The sequence below is a fragment of the Molothrus aeneus genome, chromosome 5 (genome assembly GCF_037042795.1).
Source record: "Molothrus aeneus isolate 106 chromosome 5, BPBGC_Maene_1.0, whole genome shotgun sequence".
Taxonomy (NCBI): Eukaryota; Metazoa; Chordata; class Aves; order Passeriformes; family Icteridae; genus Molothrus; species Molothrus aeneus.
Genome location: NC_089650.1, coordinates 10311249 through 10339137, shown reverse-complemented (window position 1 = coordinate 10339137; position 27889 = coordinate 10311249). Strand labels below are relative to the sequence as shown.

The window sequence follows — 27889 nt, the reverse complement described above, 5'->3', positions numbered from 1 at the left end:
CACATTGCCTCTCCCCTGTGCTTGCAGATGGAGTGAGGGAATAGTTCCCAGACTGAGACAGCAGGGCACCCGCCTGGGTCTGGGCTGGTTTGGGATCTCTAGTGACCACCCAAGCACCAAACGATCTGGATCAGAACCACACATGCACACCCACACACAATCTTTTGTAAGACAGAAGCTGGGCTTTGGCAGGTGGCTTGTCACGATGAGGTTCCTAAGGACACCTCTGTCAGCTATCACCACAGGGTGGGAGAAAGCAGCAGAGTTTTGCTGTTAACATCATGCCTGTCTTTGATGAATATATGTGAAATATATGTGTTTTCCTAGGCTTGTGAATTAGTTGTATTTCCAGCAGCAGCAGAATACTCAGCCCTAATATTATAACCATCCCTTGCTAAGTTTCAGGTGCTGCACCAACAGGGGGGAGCTTCTCAAACAAAAAACCTCAAAGCTATATTTACTTTCCTTTTTTTCCTGGAGGCAAACCAGCACACTCTTTTTACCAGTTATTAGAGATGACTGACACATTTCATCAGCAATTTTCATTAAAAAAATGAGTCTAAACCCAACATCAACAATTAAATTGCAGTTTAGCAGCTCATGCTTTAGAAAACAGTAAACAACCAGAAATGCTTTCCTGTGAAAAGGGCAAAAGTCAACCACCTGGGCTGGAGCTATGGACTTCTAAGTGGAGATGATTGTAACCTGAGAAGACACTGGCATCAGCAACAGTTCATCTATGAGATATTATTTATCTAGGAGAAAGTGTTACCCCAGAAATTGTTTGGTCAGATGAAGACAGATACTTTTACATATCTCTCCTGCTGTATTTTTACCCTTTATTAATCATCTGGGATGCATGATGTTGTTGCAGATTCACTAGGGAAGCAGCTAAAGACTGCATAGTGCTGGGGCAGCCTATTCCAGCTGGAGCTGTCATTGAAATTGCAGTTGGACACCTTCACCACAACCCTGAGTTCTGGCCAGACCCTGAGAAGTTCATTCCTGAGAGGTATGTGGAGCAATGCTTTTCACCCTTAGGCTGAGGTCTTTACTTGGCCCTGTGGGCACAGAACTCCAATCTGTCCAGTGCAGGCACCAGATTCTGCTGCTCTTTTACAGCCACAGTCACCCACTATTCATCCAAAGCAGCATTTCCACCAAGAGGAGCACAGTTTTATTTAGGCCATGAAAACATGTTCTTTCCACTACATCAGACAGGTGATGATAGTGGTGTATTCCACAGAAGGTGCAAGGTTTGGTCAGGGTTGAACTGGGGCAGAGGTTTTCAGACCTGTTTCCAAATCATATCCTGTGAATAATGTTGTTTCTGGGTACCAAAATTCTGAAGTGGGACAGTATATTCACTGGCTTGGCTGTACCTGGGAAACTCATCCAGCTCCTTGCTGGTTCAGAGCCCTCTTTTCACTTGAAACATAACAGTGTGGGTACTCTGTGAGTGGGGAACCTACCCCATCTCCCACTGGGAATTTCCTCCCTGTCTGCAAGTTAGGATCCTTGGTTCTTGTTTTGCAAGATGGTTTCACATGGAGCATTTATATCTTCAGTGGGAAGGGGGAACCCTGTCAAGCTGTGGTTTTGTACCTGCCCTGTGTTACAGGTGCTGGGCTGAGCTCACAGGGAGAGTTTCAGCTGATGTGGTGCTGTGTGGAAGCACAATTTAGTTTTGTGGGCAGCTATATTTTTAAACTGTTTAGTGAGCAGATGCATTTTAAGCTACCACTACATTCAGAAGTTTACTAAGAAAAGAAGTGCCTGCTTCATAAACAATTGGGTGTGAGGCTGGCAGCCCAGAACCATCTTTGCCAGTAAGACAACACATGTGTGGTGTAGATGGGTTTTCCTAATGCTCCTTCTGGAACAAATCTAGGCATATGCTCCATTAGAATCTTTTGGCCACAAAGAAGAGCAATGCCAGGGTTAGAGAAGCCCAGAGATTTTGTTGGAGAGGGATCTTAGCAGCAATTGGAAGTCTGGGGTGGGTATTTTTAGCAATGCTTATCTAAAAATGCTTTCATAATTGTTTATTCACCACTTTAACAGCAGTATGAAATGGTAAAATGGTTAGTAGGGGCTGCAGTCCCCTTGATTCACACAGTGCTGTTTGGTATGAATCTGATATTAATTCCCTTTTGAACCTTCCCCAAGGAATGATCCATAATTACTAACACTCTGCTCAGATTGTAGAGCTGATAATGTTAGCAAGAATTATAAAATAAGAGTGCAACAAAAATTAAAATGAAATAAAATAATTCAGTTGCAGCCCCTTCCCCTTCCCCCCCCCCCCCAATATTTCATTTTGAAATTGGTGGTAGGAATAAAACAAGGGAGATTTTAAATTTACCAGGATGATATATGGGGGTGAGCAAGGCAAGAATTATCTGATTATGCTTAGTACATGAATTAATGGTCCTTCAATCTCAAATTAGGGGCCTCTACAGTAGTTTTTGGAGTAGTGGCTCAATCTTATTTTTATTTCGGTTTTCAAAGCATGGGGATGGAATTAGCAGAAATACACAATATTCTTTTTTCCAAAGCTCCAATTAGCCTGTATTACCTCTCATCTCTTTCTACCCTGCATGAATTCTCTGGACCTTAGCAATCTAAAGTTCTTGGAAACTGAATCCAAAGAGATGAGAGATTTTCATTAAAGATAGATTGGAAATAAAACTCATGTCTCCATGTCCTCTCCTGAAGCCACCAGCTGACAAAGGCTGATGGCCATAAGTCAATTATCTTTTTACTTAGGATGTCAGGACATAATCTATCAATAGTCCCCATCACCTGTCCATTAAGACCAATTGAAATAACCAGCTTTTGAGATTTAAATTAAAATACACGGAATTAAGCAAAAAGCATTTCTTGAACTGGTTTCCATCTCTGCACCTTCTAGGTTTACAGAGGAGGCCAAGAAGGAAAGACATCCCTTTGCATACCTGCCCTTTGGGGCAGGACCCCGTGGCTGCCTTGGCATGAAAATGGGTTTATTGGAGACAAAAATGACTCTGCTGAGGATTTTGCAGAAGTTTAAATTCAAGACCTGCCCAGAGACTGAGGTTTGTACATGCAGATGCTTAAAGATCACACTTGTTAACCTGAGGGAGTTGACAGTGTGTCTTAGGCAGGACAACAGGTTTGCCTTTGTGACTTCTCTTCATTTGAGAAAACTGCTAGAGACACTTCCATAATAAGGAGAGACCAGGCATGGACTGCATGTTTTAAGCAAAATGTGATTTCAGATATATAATTTTTCCAACAAAAGGGAAATTATGTTACACAGCCCTGCCTTAGTGGAGAGCAGTATGGCAAGACCACAGGCAGAATGTCATAATTCATAGAGGGTGAGAATGTGTGCACATATTTCACAGGACCTCAGCACTCTAGTATATGTTTATTGCTATGGACATTGCACCCAGCTCTAGAGTTTATAGAGTTAATTTCTTTCTGTTCAGATCTACAGCATTCCTGGGTAACCACTGCCTCAGCCTCTGGCTGTAAATTCTATTTAATATTATACCAGCACAGCTGACTGTAAAACAAATACTTTACAGCTTCCACAGTGATCCTGGTATGAACTGGTCCTCCAGCAAAAATGTCTGTCTGTATGTGGGGGTGTCATACACACATAAACAAACACATAGAACTGCACATAAAATGCTCTTTTCTCTTTCAGATTCCTTTGCAGCTCAAATCAAAAGCCACACTTGGACCAAAAAATGGAGTCTACATTGTGCTGGAATCTCGCTAAAAGGGAATGTACATCCTGGAGCTCTCTGGAATGAGGCCCCTTGTTAGTGAGTCACTGGGTATAATTAGTTTACAAAACTCCAAGGACAGCTAGGAGCCTAAGTCCCACTGATGGTCAGTAGGTGCTTCCTCACTGCTCTCCTGTGGGACAGCCACCAGTCACGTTTTAAAATGGGCTCCACAGTCTTTTTTGGATGTTTTCAAATTGCTGTGAATATTATCTATAAAGAAGCGTCCCACTTTCATTTGCTTTTCTTCATCATACTTCTTTTCACTTACCTGTGGGAATGCTTTTTTCATGCTGTTTCCACAATTTAGAGTAGATTTTAATTTCAATTCATTGTATGGCACATCCTTCTCATGAACTTGTGAGTCCCTAGAGAAAGCCCCAAAGGCACCACAGTTACAGCAGAAGACCTGGGATGCAGTGCATTGGATTTTTTCATGAACTCCACTAACAATCAAAGCTGAGGCACCTGTACAATGCTTAATCTCTACCTGTGTCTGTAAAGCCAGAGAAGTTGCACCTCCTCCAAGCTTTGAAGTGATTTTAAATATACTTAGATTAACAATTTGAACTTGGCACATTCCATCGACATGACAGAAGAATGAACCAGTGAAGCTCCAGCAGCTAAGACCAAAGAAATGAGGTGACAGCCATTTTTCTGGCTGCTGAACTGCTGTTGGAAAGGTGGAGACAAAGAAGATATGAATTTAAAGCAAGCAGGAGGACTGGAGGAAATTTAAAGGTAATCAGAAGCTGCTGGTACCAAATCTGCTTCACGGGGATGCCTTTCCTTTCCAAACATTGCAGTTGGCACCACCCCTGTCTAGCTCCTTGAATCAAGGAGATTGAGAGCATGTGTGCACTAGAGCTGGTGGCAAAGGAGTGGGATCCAGGATCATCAGACCCAGCAGCTCTCTTGACTCCTGTGACACTGGAGCAGGTCATGTCCCGAGTGCCTCACCCCTCAGGATGGAACCTGTCAGATTGCCAGCTGCAGCAGCCCCATGGATCCGTTCAAGCTGTGTGACTGTGCACACGCATCTTCCCAGCCAAAACAATTGTAGTTTCCACTCCTCACATTCCCTGTGTCCTACACTTCTGCAAAGCCTTCACCAGCCACACAGCTGGTGTTGCACAAGAAGCTGGAAGGGGGCACAGCTGGGCCAGCTGACCCCCACTGAACACAGGGACATTCCACACCTTATGGCACCATGCTCAGCACATAAAACTAGGGGAAGAAGAAGGAAGGGGGACAACATTCCAAGTGATGGTATTTGCCTTCCCAAGTCACTGTTATGCCTGCTGGAGCTCTGCTTCCTGGGGTGGTGGAACACCTCCCTGCACATAGGAAATGGTGAATGAATTCCTTGTTTGGTGTGTGCCTTTTGCTTTACCTATTAAACTGTCTTTATCTCAATCCATGAGTTTTCTCATTCTTAAAATTTTCCCCCTCACCCCACTATGGGGGTGTGAATGAGCAGCTCTGAGGGGCTGAGCTGCTGGCTGGGGTTAAACCACAACAACAAAACTGTAAGAAGAGGTTTGTGCAGTCCCAAGACCCTTTTTAAAAATTCATTATTCTTGTATCTTTTCTTTAAAATTTTTGTATAGAACAAAAAATCTTGCAACACTATAAAAATAAGGATGTACCTTTGGTTCTTTGCAAGTCTTGACTTTCTGCCTGCCTGACAGAGTCTGCTTGAGTGTTCCTTAGGTACAGCATCTCTTGGTGATGTGCACAGAGCAGGAGGAAGAGACTGACTGCTCAGCTTCACTGCAAGGATGGAGCCATCTGCTCACTGATGCCTGGCTAGGTCCCTGAGTTTCTCTCCAGCAAGCATCTTTTGCTGCCTTCTTCCCACATGCTGCCTGAACACTGATCAAATTACTGGCTCTTGTTCCTCAAAGACTGTCTCTTCCTCTTTCATGTAATTTCTTTTTAAACAGGTCTGTATAGGCAGCAGTGGTGAAGCAGTGACTGGGGAAGTCTTGGAATTGTTCCTTTTTCCATGGAGCATTCCTGGCATGCTAAGCAGAAGTGCCCTGTTACAGACACACTGATTATATGAATTGCTGATGGAGTGATTGTTGTTTATTTGAAAAGCAACATGTTGTATTTACCTTAGTTTCTACACATTATGCATAATTTTTCCCCTCCTACAAATAGTGTGCTGGAGGCTGATTTTCTGTGCAGCTTTCATACACAGTTGACAAAAAGCTGGGTGGGCCTTGCCTAAAAACTTCCCACCTACCAGAATGAGCAGGAAGTTTATTCCATCTGAAGTCATCTGTCAAAGGCTTGTTTGTATTCCTTACATGAATCAGAAAGTTGTTGTGTGCTTCATTTTTGACAAAATTAGCCAAGCCTAAATCAAGCTTTTCCCTTTCTTACCCATGATTTTGTATAAATTCTTCTTCCTGGTCTCTGCCTCTGCAGCTTGGTGGTGTGGACGAGCACTTAGCAGTGAAGGCTGAGGCAGAAGTCATGGAGTACCTCAGCCTTCTTCATGTTCTGGGTAACCAGAGCTCCTGTTTCCTTCTAGAGAGGGCCCACAATTCCCCAAGTCTTCCTTTTATCACCCACATACCAGTAGAAGCTTTTTTTGTTAGCCTTGACATCCCAGACCAGATTTATTTCTATCAGGACTTGCTTTAGCTTTCCTAACCTGATCTCTGACTGCTTAGACAATTTCTCTGTACTCCTCCCAGGCTATCTGGCCTTGCTTCCACCTTCTGTAGACTTCTTTTTTTTTGTTTGCTCCTTACTCATCCATTAGGGTGTCCTGGTATTTTTGCCTCACTTCCTCTTTGTTGGAATGCATGACTCCTGATCTTGGAGGAAGTGATATTTGAATTTTAACAAGCTTTATTTGGTGCCTTGTCCTTCCCTTTATCCTGACCTGTAAGGTCTCAGTCAGTTCCTCATCCATCCCCAGGTGGAGCTCCGTGGTCATTGACAGGGGGTGACACCCCCTTCTCATCTCCTCTGTCCTCCTCAAAAGCCTTGAGGAGGCTTTTTTAATTTCCTTTCCAGCACTCCAGTCACAGGAGCCAGCCCACCATGTCTGTGTGAGGCCAGGGAGATCACAGACCTGCAGGAGTGCACATCTCTAACCTCATTTTTTATTCTGCATGCTGCATATACTTGCAGAGATGCATTCAGGTTGGGCTGGAGTGGCTGTAATTCCTTTGTGCTGCTCTTCAGGTGCTCTCCTGCTGAACTATGAACCCTCTCCAGGCTCTGTGCATCTCTTGCTGCCACTGGCATCAAACTGGTATGACTGGGATGCATTGAGGTGCCTCTCCACCAACATAATTCCAAATATTGATGCCACAGGGAGAAAAAACAGTCCTGAAGTGGCTGCTGATGTGCATCATATTTTACAGACTTGGAAAATGAACCAAGAGTCTTTCTCAGCAGCATCCATGTTGAACATGGACAGTAGGGGTTCAAGCAAACACACTTGAGTCTGTGCTAAGTGGCTTTCAACCATTCTGCAGGCTTCTGGTTAGGAAGTGTTATGTGTTTTCACCTGTCAGTTTGTAGCACTGTGGAACAGAGAAATTATTTTTGCATTTGAAGTCAGCTTTCTGGAAGTGCATCAACCCTTGTTCTACATGCAGGCTGAGACAGACAGCTAGAGAAGACAGGAAAAAGCCTGCCAACTTTCCAGGAATCCAGGAAATGCCCCAAGCCATTTGTTCCTTCTCATTAATGGTTGGTGGTGCAGTCACCAGACACTGCAGACATTGCACCAGGACACTCAGTGGCTGTGTGAGCTCAGCAACACGCCCACAGAGTGAGCTGTGGCAGGGATCAATGAGCCTCTGGAAGCACACATTTCCAGGAAGATATGGTACTAGATTGCCAGCAGCTGTCCAAAACAGAAACTGCTAATATCACTGTAATCACAGTGTGTTTGTGCACCTATAGAACATGGTCCCAAACTGATCTTGAGCAGGGCTGGCTTTAGAATTAATTAAAAAAAAAACCTCAAAACAACCCCCCCAAAAAACCAAACCACAAAAATAAAGCTTCCAAAAACCCCTCCAGAACAAAAGCAAAACAGTAACAACAAAAACCCCACCCACCCCCAGCACTATGTTTATAATTGCAATAGCAAAACATAGCTTTATATCCTTAAGTAATGGTAACTATTTAGCATTCTGGTATAACATGCTTCAGTCAGCAACAGTTGGGGCTATGGAGGAACAAGGAAGCTGGTTTAAAATTCCTTTCCTCAGAAACAGCAAGTGTGTTGTCTTGCATTGCTGAGCTGTGAGTTTGTTTAAAATTGGGCACGTCTGTGTTACAAAAGGGTTTTAGTCATTCTCTGACAGCTGATACAAAGCAGAGGCTGCTTGGTAAAGGAAAGCTTCTATTAAATATGTCTTCTGGTCTTTGTAATGATGACAGAAAGCTGTCAGTATGAAATGGTATTTTTAATGAAGCTGCTGATAGAAAAAAAGCTTTACAGTTTTTTACTTTAAAAATAGTATTCCTAGAAAAACAGAGTTGGGTGGCAGAAATTATTATGCTTCATGGATTGTAAATTGGAACTTTCTAGTCTTACCTGGCATTAAACTGCAGAATTTCCTCTCTGTGTGAGATACTTCAGGCAATGATCACCTCATTTCCCTTTGTTAATCATCCTGGACATAGCTTCACCTGATACCAGACTCTTCCACGTGTTTACAGCAGAAACCAGGGTAAAAGAATTTAAAGCTGATTTATAAACTGTCTGTCACTGCTTGGTTTATACTGGCCCCACTCACTTTCTTCTGACCTTGAAAAATCTCATGTTTCTAAGATGTTTTTCTCCCTGCACTGCAGGGGGCTGTGGCTACTTTCAAGGAGGGAGTATTCCCTCAGTTGCTAGGATTTCTGCATGCAGAGATGACATTGTGATGGGCCTGAAGCAAGAAGTGCAATGGAGCTACAGAGGCCATGAAGTCTATCCTTGGACAAACAGGGAAGCAGCAGTTGTGCTGCCCATGTAACAGCCATCCCACCCGGATCTTCTGCTGGAAGAACTCCAAGTTAAGCAGCATTTCTGCAATTCCCACTTGCCCTCTGGCCCTAAGGGCACTGGTTCCTAGAAGCAAAACTCATTCTCCAAGCCCAGCCACAGCACCTGCTATCTGCCACCCAAGTTCGTCTCACCCACCGGCCCCTACTCTGCCAGGCTGCAGGTATCCAAACCAGATACTGCCACTCCCTTGCTGCCAACACTTAGGATTTTGGCACCCACATATCATAAAATCCAGTCAGAAAATCAAGACCAACCTGGCTCCAGGTACCCCTCATGAAAGGGTGCAGTGAACTGCCTTTGGCTGGCTGCCAGGCCCCTCTCCAGCACAGCAGGTGGAGGATGAGGGTTCATAAACGCCCGTGCTCCACACCCCACTGCTGGCACAGCAAAGCTGTTTGGCTTCTGCTGGCTGTGCCGTCTGCCTTGCCAGGATGGACCTGGTACCGAAAAAGGAAACAACCTTCACAGCTTACCTTTCTCCTCACATGGTGTAGGAGTGAGTGACAGATTACTGCACTCTTCCTGCTCAGTGGCTTAAGTAGCCAAAAGAGATACTCCTCACTCAGAAAAAGAGGATCAATGTTACTTTTTGCCTGAAGTTTGCATTTAATGCAAACATCTCTTTAATGTGCTCGTTTCCAAATACAACCCAAACAGCTGTAGAGGGACTCCTACTGCTTAACAACAACCTCTAAACTCACAAGTGTATTGAAATATTGTGATTTCAGTATTGAAAGAGAGAAAACCATCAGAAGAAATTTACTGGCTTGAGTACCTGTTTAATTTACCATACACAAGAATGTTACCCCTGCAGTTTCAAAAGTGGATAACATGGCTACTTTTCTGTGATAATGGAGAAATAACAGATGACAAAGTACAACAACCAGGCATTTTATTCTCTGTTTTACTTACACTCATACACATACAAGAATCAAGTTAGAGGTTTTAAAAATACAATAAAAAATAGCAATAAAAATATTTCAACTTTTTGCCTGAAAAAGAATGTTTGTTTCAATTTTCTGGCAGAAGATTAACATGACTTTAGCTATCCTAGTTCTTACCTGAAATTCTGCTTATGTTCAGAGGAAGAAATTCCTACGACCAGTATTCTCATTTGCCATTAACATGTAGATGAACATGGTTTTTGTTTTGGCAGAAAAGCCTTATTCTGCACAGACAGGAAATCTTTCCTCCATAACTGTTATCCTCCTCAAGGAATGTACTATTTGCTGACAAGCTCATTTGCTGACATTAGATCTATCATTTATGCTCCATCACAAATCTTTCAAAAGAAATAATACAGCAAATTTGCCTGTCCCTATTCTGTGTTTCACTGGGATTAAACACAAATAGGAGATATTTTCCTTTATGTATCATGCTGCTAGATTTGCAGTTTACAAAAAAAGGGGTCTGCCCAGCCTTACTCCAGCTAATCTTGGCCAAGGTCCTGGCTCACATTGCTGAAGTAATAAAGAGTTACCCAGTGAACACGTGTCAATCATCATCCAGATGAGTTAAAAAGAAGTATACAGAATGTAGCTGAAGATGAGCTTTTTTAGGTCATATAGAAAGTATTTCTTAAGGCTTCTGCAGCACAGTATAGCTAACTTATAGCTACTTTAGCACATTATTTCTTATGATAAAGTATCTATCTATGCATCAGCAACTTTAATCTTAAAAAAATATTTGATAGCTCAAGTTTTTTGATTGCACACATGTAAGCTGACTGCTCAACACTATTATCTTCTTCTGATAGGAATAATTAAATATTCAACCTAATTTTCAGCTTTTAAAGGTTTCAGCTCTATGGCTGAAGACAACTTCCTAGGTAAGCATGTTTTTCTTGAAAGAAGTCCAATGACAGCTGGGTTACACAGGAAATCTGTGAATCTCCTCTCCTGCACTCAAAGAGGCAGAACACCTAATGAGAGACAGTCACTCACCATCCTTCTCAGCAGCTCTAAGGGAACCATAAAGTTCATCCACAGAAACAAGGTACTGATAATCAAGCAGGACAAGCAGTATATCTCCCTCCTAAATATGGTACTAAATAACAGTGTGAGTTGCCTCCTCTGCTTCCTCCACTGCTCTGCCAGCACTCTTGTGTTTGTAGGCACAGTGAAAGTCATGAAAAACTTGTGTTCTCAGACATGAAATACAGTATTTATTTGATACAGTAAATCATCCGAGTCACACAGCACCAAGCAACCTCTGTTATGCTTGTATCTTTGGTAATTGTTTTAAATGAGAAACTCAATAAGTAAAAATAAGTCTCTGTTCTTTTTCAACAAGCAAGTTTAATTTTTGAGGGTTTGTTGGTGCAGATTAAGTAAGGACACAAAAAGAAGAGTGCTACTATGAATTTATGTAAGGAGTTGAGCACAGAGATTGCACAATCACAGTTGCAAACACCTGAATGTCTACTGTTACAGGAGATAGATTACTAAAAAACTGTATTTTATCCAGTTTTGAGTTAAAAGATAAACAGGTAGAGGGATAGCACCTCTGACCAATGAGCACATGTAAAGATCTATCCTGAAACAATAATTCAAAACTGTTTAAACTTGGCAGTCATGGCCAATCCTCATGCTACAACCATTAGCAATTTCTTCTACTAAATTTATGAAAGGCTCCCATAATGTAGGGTAATGTGAAAGCTGCTACAAATAGGATACAAAAACAGGATTTTAGGAATTCTAAAACATCCTCTATGTCTTTTTATGCCTTGTTTTCTATTACACAGAAAAGACAGAGAAAAAATGTTTCTGAACACTCACCTATCTGATCACACAGCTTCTTCAAAATCAATTTTTCTCTCTCAAGCCAAAACTAAGAAACTGTTTAAACCAGTTAAAACATAAGGATGACAGGTTTTGCTGCTATAGAAGTCTTGCTGATGCCTGGTATTCTATGAGATACTCTGGATAAATCTGCTGCTTCTCAAAGATGACAAAGATAGAAGGGTTTGAGGAGTTATTCACACAACTGTCATAGAATTTTTGGTTGTCCTTCATGGGAGGCCGAACATAATGAGAACTACCAAGAGTGAACTCCCCCACCAGCACTCGAGCCAGGAACATGGTCTTGGTGTTTGAGTCTGCCCCACAGTAGTTGTCAGAATAAGATGCATCCCTTGCAAAATAGCTGCCTGCAGAAGAGACACCAAGACAGAGTTTATAAGACACTAAAACAGCAGGAACAAAGTGATACTAGTGAAAGTGAATTAATAAACAAATCCATTAAGCAATTCATGAACTGCCTTTCCAAAGCCTTCACTTGTCCTCTATGTCCCTCTTAGTGGAAACAACCACTATGCACTTTTTAGTTTTCACAGCACACATATTAAAAACCAATGTTTAAAATGTTATAATCTTCTAAAAGATTTCCTCCTGACCCTAGATGTCCACCTCCCCCACTATCACATTTCCTCTCCTGGCAGAGGCTACTAATATTCATCAGCACAGCTGGACTTGATGATCTTTTGGGTCCCTTCCATGCTCAAAATACACTGTGATTCTCTAAGATTTCTGAGAGTTACAAAGTATTCCAGCAGAAAGGTGTGTAGTCAGCCAGTCAGCCTGTCTCAGCTATTCCACTTGACGTGCTGCTAATTCCTGTACACAGGACAAATAGAAGGCTATAATCTGCTAACAAGGCAAAAAACCTGTAACCAGAAAGGCATTTAGATTCTTGGAGGAAAGAAAATAAAAACAAAAAAAACCCAAAACAATCAAAACAAACCAACAAAAAAAACCCAGGCTGCTTTTCTGTAGGAGTTGGGAGAAACTGGAACAGCAGTAAGCCTGGAGTCTAGCAGAAACCATCCCTACAACTGACCTCTTCTAAGTCTGTCTTTTCTTGCAAGTACTTAGGAGAGCAGAGGCCAAGGCCTTTTAGAGTGCCTTAGCTCCAAATGACCCAAATGAAACTCAGCTCTGTTGCCCACATCACAACATAGAGAAGCCCAGGACTGGCCAAGCACCATCTTGTAAACTTTACCCCTCTGCAGTGAGTACTGAGAATTTTTAGCAAGTCTAGGATTACTGAAAGAGCTGAAAAACAACCTTTGCCATAGACTGTCCCATGAAGGCCGCAGATTCTCCAGTCAAAGTTTTGCTGGCAGATGGCATCAATGTCTTTTTTATTGGTCCCATGAAATAAAAATCGCTCATCTGCAGCCTTTCCACCATTGCTCTTCTGCATTAGGTCCTTCTGCCTGCAATGAGAAGCAGAATCTTCGCAGTTCCACAGTGGCTGTCCCCACAGGTTCCCACAGCCACTCAGAAACAATTTTACACAGAGTATATTCTGAGAATCTTTACAGTAATGCCTAATTTGGGCATATAAACATGCTTTCACATTATACATAAATGCTTTACTACAAATGCTTTCTTTCCTTCACTGCCTTTGAAGAGAGAGGGAGGAATCTCAGTGTTATTTTTTTTTTCCCTGAACACAGGAGTTTCTATTAAGGCTTGCCCTCCATGAGTTTTGAATTTAATTTTGAAGGCTGTTTCAGTTTTGACCAGCTGCAAAACACTGTGCTAAATGTGTTTTGCTTCAAGGATTCACTGGAAGGAAGCTGTCATGGACACAGGCCTGGCAGAAGTCAGGAGCAAGGATTTCTCCCACACAGCCCTGAATCTGACTGTTCTAAGCTCTGTGTCTTGACTGAGCTTTGGGTTTGTTGATACCTCTTTATCTAAATGTTGATACTAGGTAGGTATTTCAGTGGGAGAGTGGTAGCAGAGGCATTTCAGGAATGCATGTTCTATCTTTAGCACAGCACATACAGCTAACTGCAGAAACAACAAACATCATGCATACACACCAGGGCAGTGTTCTACACTTACCATTGATACAGTTCCCAGAGGGATGGGTTCTGAACTCTGCAAATCTTTTTAATAGCTGCTTTGGGCATTGTGCGCTGAAAGTCCACTTTGACTTTCTTGTATTCTTCAGAAGAACAGTCAAGCTCAATCAGCTGCAAGGAAAAGTTTGAAAAGTTACTTTTGCATGCTTTTGTGGGTCCAGATATATTGCATGCATCAAACAGTATCTAAATACATAGCAGAAATGAGCACATAAATAAGGAATTGAGAATTTATGTTGCAGAAAACCAGAGAATCTTTTTACTTTATACTCCTGACAGCCAGTGAACACAAACTGCACTCACTGCCTGTTGTGTTTCTAAATCAATTGGAAAGGCCTTAGTCGAACAATTTTAGGGAGAAACATGGTCACACTACTAAAAATCAGTTCCTTACATGACAGTTCTGATAGCATGCAAAGCTTACTTGCATATTTTTGTAGGAACATAAAAAATGTCAATGTTAGTCTTGTTTCTTAGTGACAACTTGTTGAGGATTTGCATTTTGCAAGTTAGTGATTTTTGAGCATCAGATAATACCTTTTCTGTAGGCACAGTTATTAGAGTTGACAGAGGAGCTGGTGGAAGCAGAGAGGAAGTCAGAGAAAGTATGCCACACATATATTAACTAGGTGTGTTACAAGGGTAAAGAAGTTTACTTCACTGGAATGAATAATATAATAGTAAATGTAATAATAAAAGATCCTATCCTGAACAAGCTGCCATGAGAGCTTGTGGAGTCTCTCTGGAGATATTCCAAACCTACCTGGACACAATCCTGTGTGACCTCCTCTGGGTGAACCTGCTTTAGCAGGGGAGTTGGTTTCTGTGGTCTCCAGAGGTCCCCCTTCCAAGCCCAACCATTCTGTGAACTCCCCCAGTTTCAGCCTCATACAACAGCCTACAGCTAAGGGAAGGGCTACTCTGAAGTTCAGAGGCATCATTTACCTCTGTGATGCTTTCAGCACCTGTTGGGACTTCAAAATGGTGTATTTTGGGCACCAGTACCAGTCTTGTTAACACAGCAAATTTGACAAGCCAAGGGATTAATAGTAGCAATGGAAGTCTCTGCTGCCACAGTTTTACTGCCACCGTTTGTTTAAATCTGGGTCTAGTTTCACCTCCAGGTCTCTGCCCAGTGAGGTATCAAGTTTAAATTTACCAATACCTCTGTATTATGCTACATAGAAACACTGAACTTGTGATGGAACAAACCTTACATGACAAAACTGACAGAAAGAAAAACTAAAAAGCTCCAAACCTTGAATCCGAGTTCAGGCAGGGCAGATGTGTCCCAGTGAGCTGGAATGTTCTTAAACCCTTCTGTATGTTTAACGCCCCTGTAGATGATAGACATTACAAATAGACAATTAAAATAAAACTAAACATGACATTTTATGTACATATTATACTAAACATTTTTGTCAAGCTTAGGGAGAATATAGGCAACTGAAAATATTAAAAAATATTTCAAAACTGTCATTTCTGTTCTGCACATGAAAGTATTTGTTCCAAGTCATCGTGTCAAGACTTAGGTCAGCAAGCAAGATGCCAAATGAAAAAAAAGGAAATATATACTCTAAACTAAACACATAAGGATTTCTCTTGCAGAGTTGAATGTATATATAAAAGCTCTACTACACTACTGCATTCAGTATCACATCAGTATGACTGAAGCAGGATAGATAGAGCCCTCCCCTGTACTTACACCCAAATTTTAATTAGTGTGTTTAGCTGCTCTTTTCAGTGTTGCAAGGGAATGTGCAAAAATTGGCTGTTACATGCAACTCTATCTCCTTGCAGGCTCCCAGCATTTGCTCTACCTGTAACAACTACTGCTTTCCTTTCAGATTGTCTGGCTGCTCTCAAAAATATTTTTCTGAACTTGCACTTAGCTTTGAAAATTATTCATCTCAGAAAGAGCTAGTACACATAAACACACTGCTACATGTTGAATTATTTCCTACCTTTCCACACTTCCTGTGGCCAAGCCCAAATTTTCTTCACCACAGAGGTTCCTGAGTTGATTGAAAACTGCTGGCCAGGCTGCAACATGGCCCTGGCCAGACATGGTTGTAGGAAAGGTATGTCCCTTTCCCTCTCCATGTCTTTCACAATTGCCTTCTTCACTCTACTTGCACCCATGGAGTATTCAGCATTCACAAAGCACTAAACCCACCACCTCAGAATGAGCAGTTAGGTTTACCTGGCTTTTGTCTTTTCCACCTCTGCCTGAGAGACAAATTTAGGTCTTCTGCAAACCTTCCTCTCTGTTTTGTAGCGAAGGTTTTTCTGCATCATGGCTGGGGAAAAAAAAAAAAAACAAACAAAATCCCATGAACAATCAAAGATGTTTTTGAAAGCCTTCACACTACAGCCACATTTGTCACCAAGTTGTTTTGTCAAAAACATGGACAAAAAGGCTCCCTCCTCATTTTGCAACCAAGATACTTTTTTCCTACACTTAGTTGTAGATTTCAAACCCTGTAAACACAACCCAACATCTATCACAGACCATTTATTTTTATTGACCACCAAGAGAAATGAGTCACAGCAACCTGAATTTTAGAGGCATTCCTTCTGGATCTTGGAAACTCTGCAGCTAGTGTGACATCATACTAACAATTAAGTCAGTGCCAGCCAGGACAATAAGGCCTCATCTTCAGAGCAAGATACACAGGAAAACAAACAAAAAAACCTCTTGACACCACCAAGCCTAGAAATTAACTTCTGAAAGACATCGACACTGCATATATTTGCCTAAGTTACTAAAAAAGTCCAAACCTTAGAAAAGGGATTGATTCACGATGCAATTTTCACTTCTAAGCTGGCCAAGATTTCCCAGCATTGCTGTTGATTGAATCACAAACAACACATATGTCCTTTCTGGTTTTTTGGTTTGGGGTTTTCGTGTTTGGCTTTTTTTATGCAGAATGAGATAGTAATGAAAAGCTGAATCAAAGACAACTACACCAAACTGACAGTCCAGGCAGGCTGATTCTCATCACTGCTATACATAATTTTTGAAAAGGATGCCAGGAAAAGCAACATCTCAGAGAGGACAGTGCCATCACAAGTGGCTTATATTTCCTGAACTCTTGGGAAACACTTCTTCCTACCTTGACATAGTAAAGGTATTTTCTCAGCCTTTCCAGACAGGATGAAAAGAAAATATGTGCAAAACTCTTGCAATGCTAAGGATTGTCTGGATCCTACACCTTGTCCAAGTGTTTTTTTTTTTCTGCAAACCAGTGATTAAAGTAGAGCAGAAGCTGGCTTGTCAAGTCTTCTAGAAGTTCCTCACCATTTGTGTTGGTGCCAGCATCAGTGTCATACTTGGGACTTTCTGGCAGACATTTTGAAACCTAGCACAAGAACTCCTCAAGAATAAAAGCTTTGAAAGAACAGAATGCTACTCTGCTTATGTGAACAGCTCTTATCCTGAGAACTTTGATAGAAACTCTGTCTCTGTAAGCATTGCAATTCAAAGTACAAATTTCTCTCTTCTATCTCCTGTAATGAGGTAATTCAGAACCACAAGATATCTGGGAGGGAAGGACAAAACAGAAAAACAAAACAAATGCAACCTACACACAAAATTTATTTCATATTCATGTCTTCCAGCTTTGAAGGTCATCTTTGGAGAACTTTCAGCCAAATAAGCTTTCTCCAGGTCATCACTGCAGACAGTAGCAGCTGCATGAAGATCATTCTGTCATGCCAAAAATAGAGAGAAAAAAAAGTTTCTCCTGGTCTGTTATAGACAAGCAAGTCTAAAAACCAACAACTCTTGTATGTATGTTGGCTGCAGGATATATCAGCATATGAGAAATCCTTGATTTAGAGTGAGACATTCACCAACTAGACCAAGCAAGATGGCAGAGTACTACTGGAATGTCAGAGAAAGGGGCTTTTTTCAGAAGCAATGGAAAACATGTATTATTACTCTGATCCTATCTGACACGCCTCACTGAACAGTTATCTGATAATATTTGTGACACCAGTGATCAGTCCCCCACCAGAACCAATCAAAATCACAGGGAAAAGACCCCATTAGGCCTTTGATGTCCATCTGCACAGTATAAGTGAGAGGAAGAGGGAGACAAGAGAAGGGGAGGATATAAGCACTGTGCACTTTTCAGTAGTTCTGCACTTGTCACACAGCGTTATGAGCCTCTCCATTTCTCCACACTTACTTCTTTTCCATACTCCTGCCATGTGCCATATTCATCTTTCCAGTACCAGATCCATTCTGTTGTAAGGATGAAGTGAGGGGGTTTGGTCACAGAGGAGGCTGTAGAAAGACGTCTGACTTTTTTCAACCCACTGCACATGTAATGAAAACAGATACTGAACGGGAAAAGGAACTCTTCAGTAAAAGCAGAATCAAATCTATAAAAAAAAGGAGGCAAAAAAAATCAGAACTGTTTGTGAAGCTTTACTCATAGATTCACAAGCCCACTACTAATTTGCAAATTAAGTCAATCTCACCCAAAAGCAGAACACAAAGGTGCACTCTTCACTACAATGTGTGCTTTGCACCCTGCACTTTTCACAACTCTGTATGCTAGCTCTGTTTCCTGTTTGTACATATTTTGCATTACAGTACTATGTCCCACATTGGGTCTGTGGGCAATGATCATAACCCACTCCTAAATTAGTGAGTTACATGGAATGAAGAGAAACATTGGAAAACAGGCACTGCCTTCTTCTTGCTGACCAGCTGTATTCTAAAGAGAACACTGACATAACTTAAGACGGGCTTCAAAGAGCCTGTAACATAAGAGGATTTTCCAGCATGGGATGTGGCATACTGGGATGAGCCCTTTCCAATACTCTCTTTATGCTATATAACCAGTTCCAAACTCTGAAAGGTATTTCCATATTCTTCACATGCTCTGCTCCCAAGAAGGGGGCAAATCTCATGCAAAGTGAGGTCAGTAGAAAAATGCCAAATAAAGATACTTATGCAATGACTACATTAGAATTGCAGTAATTTATAGCCACTAAGGATCTGGTACAATACAGCAAACTCCAAACATAAATTTTTATAAGAGTTTATACCTGACGTTTTTTGGGTCACAATATGCATCTTCAATTTCTTCCATATTCCTGAAGTCCTTCCAGGTATTACCCTCAGAGTACTGCCATCTATATGGCAAGTGAAAATGGCTTCTGATACACTTTTCTGTAAAAGTTTAAAAAAAAAAAAAAAAAAAAAAAAGAGAAGTAGGAGATGCATTATTTTGACAGGCTATGAGAGAACTCCAACATTTCAGGGCTGTGTACCCAGCTGGTGAAATCATCAAAGGGATAGCTAGGAAAGTGGCACCATTACAAGCAATAGTTCAAAAATTTTCAGCATAAGCAAGTAACACTTGAATTTTTGGGCTTAGGTAGAAGTTCAGTTTCTGTACGTACTAGACTCTCTTTGCACATTAAAATTGTGCAGATCATTCTCAAAGAGACAAAAAATGATCACAGGCTCCTACAAGGCTATTATTTAATAAATAGAAAATAAAGTGTATTTATGATTAACCAGTAAATCACAAAGTGGTATGACTGAGGAAAAAACCAAAGCCCAGCAGTGCTTAGTTGTAAGATAGGAGAAGGACTGTCACTGTTTAATTTCAGATGGTAACTAAGTACAACACAGCCACTTCCATTTCTTTCAGTGAGATGGGGAGAACAGGAAAAAGGTTAATCTGTGGGCTGAAGTCAGAACAGTTTAGTAACTGAAACAAAATACAATATAGCAAGCACAAGTATATATACATACACTCGTGTATATCTATAAGGAAGCTAACAAAAAGTGAGAGAGAAATAAAGCCCAAGAAACACAAGTGATGCACACTATGATTGCTCACCACCCACTGACTGATGCCCAGCCCCTTCCCAAGCAGCAATCAGCCCCTCCCAGCCAACTCCCACAGTTTATAGGCTGAGCATGATGTTCTAATGGTATGGAATAGCCCTTTCACAAGTTCAGGTCAGCTGTCCTGGCCATGCTCCTTCCCAGCTTCCTGTGCACCTCCTCATTGGCAACACACGGGCAGCTGAAAAATTCTTGACTTTGGGTAAGCACTACTTAGCAACAACTAAAGCATCAGTGTGCTACCAATGTTATTCTCATGCTAAATCCAAAGCACAGCACTGTACTGCCTTCTAGGAAGAAAATTAACTCTGTCCCAGCTGAAAGCAGGGATGTATCCACCACTTATTCCATATTATTTACACCATGTCTAGGTCCCGCACCTTCCAACACAAGCAAGTTAACCATCATCACCTCCTTTGATAAACACACAGACATCATTCCTTTAGTCTCAAAGTCCTTTGCCCTTCAGTAATTCTCCAAGAGATCCTGGTCCCACAAAGAAGAGCAACGGTAGCAGTGAGCCAGGTATCACAAATGTTACAAGGGTTCAAAGTGTCAGTGGGCAGTCACTCCTCAACGGGAGTGAGGGTGACATCACCAGTGCACGTGTGCATAAACCCCAGGGCAATTTCCACAGAACAAAAGGAAACTTAACTCCAGGGAAAGTCAAGGAGAAATTGCACCACACCTTCCTACGAGGAGGCATTCAGTACACAGGTCAAGAACATCAAGAAAAAAAAGGATGACAAAAAATCAACAGAAACCTGGCAAAGCAGCCTTGCTCCTGGACACCTTGGAACATTTTGAAAGGGAAACAGCTAAGACAGATGGAACAGAAGAATACCAGAAGAAAAAATGTAGAATTCAGAGTATCTTTCATATCTTTCCTGTTTGGAAATGTGACTCTTATCATTCTGCAATCCCTTAGGTAAACACAGGTGGAGTAGCCAATCTTCAGCACAAGCAAAACAAAACATCTCCTTTGTTTGGTGTGCCAGGTCAAATGCTTTCCTGCAGCAGTCAAGACACTTTCCTACAGCAGTGAGATTTAACTACACATAAGCAGAAACTCACAGAAAGTTTCCCCTTTCTGTGAAAGATGTGTATCATTTCCTCTTTATGACAACAGAAAAATAGGCTGGACTTGACACAGTGTGCACTGATACTCGAGACAACCTACCTTTAAAGCCACAACTTCTGTACAGATGATGTAAACATATCTGTTCTGATTCGTCCTCCTTTGAAGTTGAGGAATTCCGTCTAGTGCTGGGTTTTCCATCTAGAAGGAGGAATTGTAACTATTAACACACTTCAGATCAACAATGCCTCTTAAAAGTGCTCCTATCCCTAGGGAAGAAGCCTAAAGGCAATGTTTGTAACCACCTAACTGCACTCTGCCCCAGAAAGACAAGGAAGCCTTTGATAAATATGTATACTCAAAAGTCCCCTCCTTGTATCCATCCTTTCTGAACTTGATTTCCCTGTAACTGCTGAATTCCTCAGACACAGATTTTAGCTATCCCCACAAAACGAGAATAGAATCCAATGCCTTTATACTTCCACATGGACTTGAGTTAAATGTGCATTCCACATTTAACTTGAGTTAAATGTGCATTCCACAGCTGGTCACACTGGCAGCCATAAAATACAAAGTTTCAAAATCTGATACTTCTGTAAATTAAAGCACATTACGGAAAGGAAGAAGGAACTGCAGGCAGAACAGCAGAGATGAGCATACACACTAGAATTCTCCATTATGTTATCCTTTTTTCCCCCTTCTAAACCATACTTAAATTACAATTCTAAAGAACTTCAAAAGAAAAGTGCAAACAAAATATTATATTATCACTTCCAAGAAATCACTAGGATAGTGTTTGTGAATTCTTGTGCCAGAATTAATCGCTGCATTAAAGAAAAACAATTAAATAGTTTATAATCAGACAACCACCACTCCTATTCTTAAACAGGTCTCTACCTTTACGTATTTTACCTAAAAAAGTCCAAAATTATAGAGCTCCCTACTTCCAGTTCTGTTACACTTATTTAACCCCAAGCCTGAGATTTTTATAAACACCAGCACTCTATTTCTTAGGAACCTCTCTTCACTTCACTTGTCAAGACAAAGATCTCTGTCAATGAGATAGGTACAAGGTCCGTCCTTGTACACAAATCAATATGTAAATTCAGTTTTCTTAATGATACCAGTGAAAACATTAAATTCACTACCATGACTCTTCTGATGTATTCAAAAGATGATATTATTTACCTTTGCATGGTGAAGATTTGGCATCTTCTATGTCATACATGTTTCTGTTGCCATTTTTTATGTCATACATGTTTCTATAAGTGGAAGGTAGTTTCTTGATAATATCTGAGCTCATCCCCTGTTTCTCCAGTTTCTCAAAACATTCTGGATTTAGTAAGTCATGGGACCGTTTGCAGCTGCTGCCAAATCTGCACTGACCCCGCAAAAAGTACTGGCAAACATGAAGTTTGGTACAGGATGTTTTAAAGGAACAAGATCCATGAGGTCCATCGCCTTTGTTATAATGCAAGCAGACCTTGGGAAGGAGAAGAAAAAAAGAATTTAAACGCCAAAGTACAATGTGCTCATTTAGACTGTTTGAATCCATGATTTTTAGGTTTTTTATGGCTACAATGTGCATACATTTGCTTTTGAAAGAAACATTTCTTCTTTTTTTTTTCCAAATGATTACTTGATAGCTTTTCCTTTGCCCTGCTAATGTTTAGAAAGATCTTTCAAAAGACAACATTCTTACAGACAATCTCAAGATGAGATTTAGTGCTAAATCACACTTCTAATTTTCTTGTTTTGGAGGTTTTTTGACCCCAACTTGATGGTAAGAGGTACTGAATCTGGCTGGGATGTCTTGGGTAGATGGTTGTTAATTGTTGCCCCGAGATGCGTAGGATGTCTCTGCTTCGGCCCGCGCAACTGAAGAACGAGTCTGGACTCTTCACTTTTCGGTCTTGAGGTTGTTTATCAATGCTTATCTATAAAATTTTCTTCCTGCCCAGCTGAAATCTGCTCTGCAGGGCAGCCACAGGCACTCTGACCGCCCCCGAGGCGGTGTTGTCCTTTTATACCACAAACTACATATAACATATTTACACTTAATTCCCAATACCTATCACCTATGTTAGACAGTGCACTTCTACTCTAAACCAATCCCAAAGTGCCAACACCACTGCAGAAAATGGAGAACAGGAAGAAGAAGAAGAAGAAAGGCTAGACACACCCAAGTTCCTCCATCTTGTCCCCATAACCCCCATACCAAAAATCCTAAAATCTACATTTTCACCCCATGATAATTTCATTATTATACTATTCAAACCTGTGTGACTTTCAGGTCCTCACACAAAGCTGGTAACTTGCTCCAGGGGTCATAATCAAATCCCCAGGTGTTCTGGGCTGCATGCCAGGGTCTCTGAGCCCCCCGGCGGGGTCCTCAGCAACTCTGGACACCCGGAGGGATGCACTGAGCTCCGACAGGGATGTAGTTAACTTTTTTCATAGCAGACCATACCACACTGTGTTTTGGGTTTGTGACCAAAACAGTGTTGATAACACAACTTTTTGGTCTGTTTGGGTCAGCTGTCCTGGCCATGCTCCCTCCTGGCTCCTTGTGCCCCTCCTCACTGGCAGAAGAGCAGGGGAAGCTGAAAAGGCCTTGGCTGAAGGCAAGCACTCAGTGGGTTGCCAACGTGATTTTCATATTAAATCCAAAACACAGCCCTGTTTATGACACCAGTAAGAAAATTAACTCTATCTCAGCTGAACCCAGAACAGATAAACACCACACAGCCTCTCACTCACTCCCTCCAGGGCTGAGATAAACACAGTTTAATATGGCATAAAAAGAAGAGGAAATAATAATGATGATAAAAGAGCAGACAAAACAAGCGATGCACAATGCAACTGCTCACCACTCACTGACCAAAGCCCAGCCAGTCCCCACCAGTGTGGCACCACCCCTGGGCCACCTCCTCCCCACTCCACTGTTCAGAATGATGTCATATGGTAAGCAGTATCCTTTTGTCCAGTTTGGGGCAGCTGTCTTGGCTGCATTCCCTCCCAGCTTCTTGTGCACTCTGAGTCTACAGGCTAGCAGGGCAGTATGAAAAGCTGAAAAGTCCTTGACTTAGAGCAAGCACTGCTCAGCAAAAACTACAGCATGTTATCAACATTGTTCTCACCCTGAATGCAAAACACAGCATTGTACCAGCTACTAGAAAGAAAATTAACTTTATTCCAGCAAAAACTTGGAAATAGTGCAAACTGGACAAAGGGATATTCCATGCCACATAATGTCATTCTCTAAAAAAATTAATAATAGTGGAGAAGGGGACAGAGGGAAGGTGAAAGAAAGGGGAGATAGGTCCTTCTTCCAAGGTAGCACTTGCTCAGAGACTTACTGGGCATCAGTCTGCTTTGAGGTGGTGAAGCAGAAATGTCTTGCAACACTTCTCCCTGCCTTCCTCCCCTTTCAACACTGTCTTTATCTCCATTCACAGGTTTTGCCACTTTAGTTCTTCTTGTTAATGCTCACCTCCTCTGCTTGTGACGGGAGTGAGGAGTGGGTGAGGGACTGTTCAAGAGCTTAGCTGCCAGCCAGGGTCAACCCACCACAGGTGAGAACAGAGGATGCAGATTTTTAGATTTGCATTAAGCTAACTAAATTGACCCCCAGTATCTCCATCTCTGTCAAGCCTCATCCACATTGTAATGCTCACTGAAACACAAGACTGAGAAGCTGTTACAGTAATACTCACCTCTGGTAAGAGGGAAGGGTCATTTTGAAGCAGAAGCTGGCAAAGTTCATCATGGTTTAAATTCTCAAGTCCATATTGCTTTAGAACACGGAGATTGTGGTCTGAGTGGAAGCTGTGAATAAACCTGCATCCCTTCCTAGAACTCAAAAAACCCACGATCAAAATGACTGGCATTATTTTGACACCCCACGGGCATTACACCGAACAGTTGGAAAAGCACACCACATTAGCTAGGCTCAGAAAAATCCATATTGCTCCTCTATAAAGCCATTATGTGATTTGCAAAGCAGATTACATAATTACTGAGGATAATTGCCATGCTACTTCTGATTCACAGTCATTATAGTCTCAGTGCACACTGACAATATCCGCACTTTTTTGACCTGCAGCTCACAACCACAAAACCAACAAAGCTCCAGAGCAACACCCCCTCTCAGATGATGAGTGCATCCACCAGGGTCCCACAGCTCAGGGGCATGTGGAGACACTCAGCTCTAGCTCATTGCCCAGGGTCTCACAGCACAGGGACCTGAGGGGACACTCAGCTCTAGCTCATTGCCCAGGGTCGCACAGCACAGGGACCTGAGGGGACACTCAGCTCTAGCTCATTGCCCAGGGTCTCACAGCACAGGGACCTGAGGGGACACTCAGCTCTATCTCATTGCCCAGGGTCGCACAGCACAGGGACCTGAGGGGACACTCAGCTCTAGCTCATTGCCCAGGGTCGCACAGCACAGGGACCTGAGGGGACACTCAGCTCTAGCACACTGCCCAGGGTCTCACAGCACAGGGATGTGCCACAAAGTTCATCATGGTTTAAATTCTGCAGCACAGGGACCTGAGGGGACACTCAGGTTTAGCTTATTCCCCAGGGTCTCACAGCACAGGGACCTGAGGGGCCTCAGCTGTCCCCTGGCACGGCCCTGCCCAGGGGCAGGGAGCGCCAGGGTGATGAGCCGGGGAGGAAGTGCTGCGACCCAAAGCTGTGAAACCACTGCCTGCGTCTGCCTCCTTTGCAACAACACACACAAATAAATAAAAGCGGACGGGCAGTGAGCATTTCCGACGCGGAAAGGTCTTTACTGAGAGCTCCTTTCCCTGAAGGGGCACACCGAGCCCCCCGCCATGGCGGCCGCCCCTCGCCCCTCACCTGGCCAGCTGGTTGCGGCAGAAGCCCTTCAGGTGGTACTTGCAGATGTGCAGCTGCCCGCACTGGCCCGGGCAGCCCGCGACGTGCTCCGGGCACAGCCGCACGGGGCTGGTGGCCACCACCACGGCCACCTCGGCCTCCGCCGCCGCCGCCCGGCCGGGCCGCCGCACCAGCGTGAAGCGCTGCGCGTCCCGCAGCACGGCCGCCAGCTGCTCGGCTGAGGGCCGGCTCGGCAGCCGCCGCTGCAGCTCGCCCTGCTCCAGGCAGCCGCCGCTGGAGCACAGCACCCGCAGCGCCTGGATGGCCAGCGCCATGGCTTTCTCGGGAAGCCCCGCCCGGCAAAGCTACGGAAACGGAAACGAAAGTGAAAGAACCCGAGAGGGAGCGGGGCCGCCTCGGCCCGGAGTCGGCTCTGCCGCCGCAGGGGAGTGGTTTGCTCTGGGTGAGCCGGCGGCCGTGCCGGGGCACGGCCCTTCGCCTCCCTCCTCCGCCTGACTTTTAGACTATATTGACCGTTCTCAATCACATGTCACCGAAAAGGGATGGTAGCTGGGAGGTCACACATTTCCTGTAGGAAAAAGCAGGCGCAGGGATGAATGAAGCATCAGCCAGGTGAATGGAGCTTCACTGCCTTGAGTTACAGAGAGAAGGCTGGTGTCTGAATTCTGCCGTCAAAAACATCTCAGTTTAAGGTTTCTGACCTGTGCCACTTTTCTGACGGTACATCGTGAAGGCTGCTCTCACACTCCTTTCGTTTCAATATCTAAATTAAAAGCTCGGTCATGGTCACACATCTGGACACACAGCTGCCCTGCTTGCAGTGCTCACGGTGGTACACCACGGCTTCTGCCTGCCCAGCAGCCACGGCATCAGTGTGGCCATCAATGTCCTCACCCTCTAGGAACTCACAAACTCTTCAGAAGGGTGCCCATCTTTTAGTTAAGTGCCTTTGTTTGGGTCGTTTTGGCACTCCTGCATCACCGTCACTCAGAAGCGTACTTTAAATGGCGGCACAGCAATGATGCAAAGTGCCATCAGTTCAGTCAGACTAGCAGTGGAAGGCATGGGGACTCTGACCGATGGTGGCTCTCAGTGAACAAAAGTCCTGCCTCCTTCCTTCTTTTGCCAGTCCTGTTCTGTTGTGCCTTTCCCACTGTCTCGTCTTACTTCCTGCTTGCCCTGTGAGATCGGGAAGGAAATGACAAAAAGTAGAATCTAGACAAGCGCACTGAATGGAAAAACAGCTCTATTCAGTCAAGGTACAGGTACAGGTTAATAGAGATCTCTCTGTAGCTTGCCTGTGACAGGCTGTCAGCAAATGTTTATGTGAAAAAATGCGTATTTTATGATTGGCTTTTTGCAAATATTGAAATGAATATTATATGTGTTATGTTAGAAAGTTATGCTGTATTAATTCTCTTAAGTAGTGTGTTAAATATAGTTTTAGGGTATAACATAATGTTGAAATAGAAACTATGCTGTGTAAGATACTTTTTTTAAAGAGAGGACTTGCATCGAGACAACAGCCACAGGACACCTAAATCTTTCAGAGAAAAATAATTTATTGCTCCGTTATCAGAAGAAACTAAGTTCTTCCTGCCTTGTTCAGCCCTGAAGACACCATTAGGGTTCAGAGGAAGAAGCTGACACTGACCAGAGAGAATCCTGTGTTTGAATGGAATTTATGCATCATGTACGAGGTGTATGAATATGCAACAGGCTATTGCTTTTAAGGGTTAATCCTCTGTTAACGTGTGTCCTTTTTCAGGCTTATTTTGCCCAGAAAAAGGTACCCAGACTGTCTGTAACTCTTTGTTTTTATTGTCTCATATTGTCCTAATCCTAATTGTCCAAATTTTTATTACTCTAATTATATTGCTATTTTTATAACCATTTTATTACTATTAAATTTTTTAAAAAATTAAAAACAAGTGATTGGAGTTTTTTACAGTTTAGGAGACAACATGAGAGGCTGGAGTGTCACTTGTTCTATGGAAATAATTCCATAGCTTGGACTGTCATCCTTTCTTCCTAAGGACAGTCTTTACTTGAGGGGCAGACCTGCAGATGGCAACATTTGTCATTGATGGTCACCTGGTGGTAAGGCAATTCAAAAAGAGAGATCACACAGCACTGGCAGTGATTCACAGTATCACAGAACAGCTGAGGTGGAAAGAGGCCATAGGAGCTCATCTGGTCCAAACCCAAATCCAGCTTTTTCATCACTGAAAGAGAATAAGAGTGGAAGTTTCCTAATTTTGGTGTTTTGTCTAATGATCTCAAATTATTATTATTGGATAGCTGTATACTGCCCCATCAGTAGGAAATGTCTTGACTGAACCAAAACTCAGGGAACCCTTTAGCATAAAAAACGTTGAAGCAGCATTGTACT

The 27889-nt window shown here is 42.6% G+C and overlaps 2 protein-coding genes across 2 annotated transcripts in view; one reads left to right on the top strand and one right to left on the bottom strand.

Annotated features, from left to right (window-relative positions):
• TBXAS1 (thromboxane A synthase 1) overlaps positions 1-5192 on the top strand; it is a 228166-nt gene extending 222974 nt beyond the window's left edge. Inside the window, exons 11-13 of the mRNA XM_066549880.1 lie at positions 875-1012; positions 2915-3077; positions 3695-5192. Coding sequence (XP_066405977.1) covers positions 875-1012; positions 2915-3077; positions 3695-3769 — 376 coding nt within the window. The 3' untranslated portion in view covers positions 3770-5192. The remainder of the gene's footprint in view (positions 1-874; positions 1013-2914; positions 3078-3694) is intronic.
• Positions 5193-9683: 4491 nt separating this feature from the next.
• LOC136556480 (protein mono-ADP-ribosyltransferase PARP12-like) lies at positions 9684-25820 on the bottom strand. The gene is made up of 12 exons (XM_066549720.1): positions 25498-25820; positions 24348-24483; positions 21820-22114; positions 20734-20832; positions 18743-18866; positions 17875-18070; positions 17270-17390; positions 15885-15981; positions 14940-15018; positions 13662-13792; positions 12873-13024; positions 9684-11956 (listed from the first exon to the last, which is right to left on the bottom strand). The coding sequence occupies exons 1-12, from the start codon at positions 25809-25811 to the stop codon at positions 11688-11690; spliced, it is 2013 nt and encodes a 670-aa protein (XP_066405817.1). The 5' UTR covers positions 25812-25820; the 3' UTR covers positions 9684-11687.
• Positions 25821-27889: the final 2069 nt, after the last annotated feature.